This window comes from Puccinia triticina, chromosome 14A (genome assembly GCF_026914185.1).
Source record: "Puccinia triticina chromosome 14A, complete sequence".
NCBI lineage: Eukaryota > Fungi > Basidiomycota > Pucciniomycetes > Pucciniales > Pucciniaceae > Puccinia > Puccinia triticina.
Window position 1 is genome coordinate 4,931,375 of NC_070571.1, and position 4,580 is coordinate 4,935,954.

At 45.8% G+C, this 4,580-nt stretch overlaps 1 protein-coding gene across 1 annotated transcript; it reads left to right on the plus strand.

Annotated features, from left to right (window-relative positions):
- Positions 1 to 2,534: 2,534 nt before the first annotated feature.
- On the plus strand, positions 2,535 to 3,397 carry PtA15_14A446 (uncharacterized protein; the record flags this gene model as incomplete). The annotated part of the gene is made up of 2 exons (XM_053163163.1): positions 2,535 to 3,194; positions 3,269 to 3,397. The coding sequence occupies 2 exons, from the start codon at positions 2,535 to 2,537 to the stop codon at positions 3,395 to 3,397; spliced, it is 789 nt and encodes a 262-aa protein (XP_053027117.1).
- Positions 3,398 to 4,580: the final 1,183 nt, after the last annotated feature.

The following is a 4,580-nucleotide window of genomic DNA, read 5'->3' on the forward strand; positions in this document are numbered from 1 at the left end:
CAACAACTTTGTAATCACACATTTTGTTGCAATTGCCAATGAATTCAAGTTTGTTGCAATTAAAATAAATAGAAAGATACCTAATTGATTTCACTTGAGGAGTGTAAATGAGAATAAATACAAAGTAGAGAGAAAAGAGAGAATAAAGCGAAAGAGAGAATCTTGATTTTTCACTTGAGGAGTTTCAAGGAGATGTCGCTTGAGGAGTGTAAAGGAGAAGAGAGAATAAAGCAAAGAGAGAATAAAGCACAACACAAAAACAAATTTGAATAATTTTTTACTTATTTGGTGTAACCACAGCCTTTGAACAGGCCTCTCATAAGATCAGATGTGAAGACAAGTGTTGTGAAGACCTCAATTGCCTCCCCGTCAGTTTCGCCCCCATCGAGCTCTCCATATCGTCGTAAGGTAGCCTTCAAGACGCTGAAGGCTTTCTCTATCGGGTTCTTGTCGGGGGAGTACGCAGGAAGATAAACAAGAAGACAGCCGTGATTGTCGATGAGCTGTTCAATGTTGCCGTTATGATGTATTTGGGCGTTGTCCATGACAAGGATGCTTTGGGGTCCTGGGAATGGGTTCATGTTGGGAAGCTTCAAAGATCAAATGGTCAGTTCTTGAAGCTGAGTTTGATTCTGGAACTATTTTTACTCACCAGCACGTGTTCTAAGTAATGCTCGAAGTCAACTTGCTTGACATTTTCTTGCTGTACCATCACTGCAACCAGACCACCAAGGTCCACAGCTGGAATTAAATTGAATCGATGAGTCGCTTGTGTTACAGAAAGCCGGGAGGTCCTCTCACCGACTGGAGCCCAACCCCGAGTACGAATCACTGCATCAAGACAAACCCCGCTTTCGTCTTTGAAATACAAGCAGAAGCATTAGTTACTAGAGAGGATCAAACCAAGAGAAAAAAGGGTAAATTTGACCCACCGGTGAAGACGAGCCATTCAGGGTCGAAGTTGGCCATCAGGAGGGTGTACTTTGCTTGTTCAGTTGGGTTTTGATTTGCATTCACTTTCCTCATAGTTTTCTGACTGAGCTTGAGGCGTCCGTGAAGCTCGTTCAATATGGTTTGTACTGAGATTTGGAGGTTGCATTGTTCAAATAAGGTTTGCTGGATTTCTTGTAGATAGATGGTCGGATTGTCAGTGACCATCTCTAGGAGGAACACCCGTTCTCCTTTGCTGAGAGCCAAAGGTCGTCCTCTTGTTGCATAGGTTTCTGGATCGGTGACAACAGAGCAAGTAGCTTTGTAGAGAGCACACCAGCGTCTGAGGGAATCCGAGCTAACCTCGGATCTGTTCGACACATTGATTTCGGCGAGGGGTTTTCCATTGAGGGCCGCCCAAACAACGGCGAATTTGAATGCGGCGCTATACTTCACATACATTGTGCCTGAAGGAGCAAAAAAGGAAACCAGAAAAAAGAGAGCTCATGTCAGCTTGGGGTTACAGAACAAGACAAGCAAACAAACCACCTACTTGTGAGCAGTGGGTTGGTGGCGGGTGGCACTCAACAACGGTCAGCGGTGGGTTAGTGGCGGGTGGCACTCGGCAATGGTCGGCGGTGGTTTGGTGGTGGCGGGAGGCAGGGTTTGGGTTGGCTAGCCGGCGATCGGGGGTGATGGCGGATTTGCTCTGAGTCACCGCTGGCGTCTCAAAGGAATCCGCCCCTGATAGTCGGCGGTGGTTTGGTGGTGGCGGTGGCGGCGTTGATGGACTTGACGGTGGTGGGTTGATGGATTTGGCGGTGGGTTGGTGGTGGCAGGCTGGATGTGGATCGGCGGCAGGCCGCCTTCCTGCGCCTCCCCCCCGGGGACCCCCCGCGCACGGATGTCAACAGCTGCGGAAAACTCTTGCCTCTGCGGCACAAACTCTCAGAGTTTGCGGCCAAAGTCGCAAGCTCTTTTGGGCTAGCTGTATGTTTTGTCTGGAGTACTGTGTGATAGTATCCTTTTTTTTTGGTGCGACTCCAACCTTGCTGTGCCAAATTTTTTTTTTGTGGGACTCCAACCTCACCAGAGTGCACCTCTGTTATGTAGTGGCATGCCTTTCCTGGGGTGCCCATCTCCATCCGCCATCCCAAAAAATCCCTGCCCCTCCAACCCCTCCATTCCCGACAGAACAACCCATTGGAGCGGATATCTTCCAGAACCAATTGAACTGTCCTCTCAACATCTGACCGAAGTAAGCTTCTCCTTTGCCTCTCAATACCTAATCTGAACAAAACATGCTCCGCTCCCATCCATCATGATTATCTAGCTCACAACCACTCTCATTTTGGATGTACTCAGCAGGCTCGAACCTTGGACCATCAAATGATCAACCTAATCCTTGGCCAACCGGTGAGTTCCATTTGTGATGTTTCTTCCACTTCTGTGAATATTTAAAGGAGAGCTGATCTTGGTTTTTTCACTCCACCTCATCAGTGTCTTTGTGTCTATCAAATATTCTTTCAAACTTTTGGTCTATCTCAGATTTGTGTGCCCTCACCGTTCTAAAACATAGCTCCCCCTGAACTTTCAACTCCACAATGGCTTTGTTTCAAAACTCACCCGACATCAGCTTGCCTCCATATGCACCTCCAATGGTTAAAACAGCTGCTAGTGGAACCCCTATCCCACTTCCCAGCCATGAACCGTCATTAAACTCCGAGGGCTTCAGGGTTCTTGGTCTCGGCCCTCCGGTTGTCTTTGAGTGCGCTATCAGCTTCACCATATACTTTTCGGAGAAGACCCGCCGGAACACCACCAACTGGGTGCCAGTTTGTCCCATTTCCGACCTTTCAGTCACCTTTAACTCCCACGACAATCTCAGCTGGGCCAACTTCCGAAATCTTATTGCCGAAGAATGTAACCGTGACTACAATCACCTTGGAAAAACCATTGTTGAAGGGACCACTAGCTTGCCAGCCACCATGACCTGGACTGCTTACATATTGAAGAATAAGAAGTTTCCAAAAATGAATCCGCATCCCTTGTTTGATGATGTCTCTTTTAATCAGTGGACCCAGGAAATCTGCTCGTCGAAACAAGCCAAAGGTGGCGTGATCATTCAGATGGACAATCCAAAGAACAAGATCATGCGTGCTTGTAAGGAGGACCTGCTTGCAAAGACAATGAAAAGGATTGAAGCTCGGCAACGGGGTCCGTCCACGAGTAGGTCTTTGAAGACAATGGGAGATAGTGATGAGGTGTGTATCCATTTCTCCTTCTCAGCTTGCATTTATTTGCTCTCTAACATCCTGGTCATTGATTGCACTCCCAGGTGGATTCTAGTGATGTTGAGTTCGATGATCTTGACATACACGTCGACCAAATATACACCAAGTACGGAATGAACTCGGATTACAACCGGATTCACCCAGTCTACCTTGATCCAACCAACCCCAATTGATATATCCTCCTGACTGCTGGCAATGTGGATATATGGGCTAAGGCCCTTGTAAGTTTTTGTTGTTGTTGCACTTTGCTTTAAAATCAATCACTGATTTGGTCTACAACATTTAGTCATTGCGTACTGCAGGTGTTAGCTTAATAGCACCTCCAAATTCAATCAAATTTCTTACTCGCAAAGGCAAAGCACCTTCTGTTGAAAATGGAGCCAGAAATGTCCTTGCCGATTTTACGAGATGGATTGCCAGTCAGACAAGCACTCAGCCAATTCCCCGTCGCGAACCCTCTCCCCCCTCCTCAGTTCATGAGACTACTCCAGAAAACATGCAAGATTACTTAGCCTTTGTCAACATAGCCCCCCACAAGCGCGCAGCGATCTTCAATACATTGCTTCAGAACAATATCTATGACTATCAAATGTTTAGGAACTTAGCTGTGGAGGACTTGAGAGCACTTGATTTCAATATTGGTGTTATATCAAAGCTCCGTGCCAATGTCGCTCGATACAGAAGCCACATTTCTCGATCCGCTTGAGCCTCTGAATGTATTGGTCTGCAAACTTTCCTCTATTGTATTATTTTTTGCTGTCTTACTATCGATCTCATAGCCTACCCCTTATATTGTCTTCTATCTTCTCAGCATGCTGTCAAATCCTCAACCTAGTTTCTTTTCTTATTGGTCTGCTCATCTGTGCTATTGGTCAAATCCCCAGTCTACTTCCTTTTCTGATTGTCAAATGCTCAACCTAGTCTCTCTTCTTATCGGCCTGCTTATCTATAATCCTGATGTCTCTTGTATGTCGTTAGTTTCAAAACTTCTGTAATTGTTTCTTGATCCTGATGTCTGTTACCATGGCCACTTGTCTCTGTCTCAATGATTATCATGCCTATTCTGCCTGCAAGGAATCACAACTCATTTTGTAACAATTGAACTTCTAGCCAGCATAAAACTGCTTGATACCTTGACCCTGAGAAAAACAAGAGATATTGAAGTTCTCAATGAGTCCGAACATTCAGAATAAATTCCAGCTAAGACCAAATGTCCAAGCAGACTTCAGCTTCTGGATGTATTCGTACTTGCAATGATTTTGTGACTCTCAATATCTTCCAGCTGAGACCAGATGGCCCAAACGGTGTGGTGCTCCATTCCAAACCATAAGTAGTGTTTTATTGCTTTTCTTTACA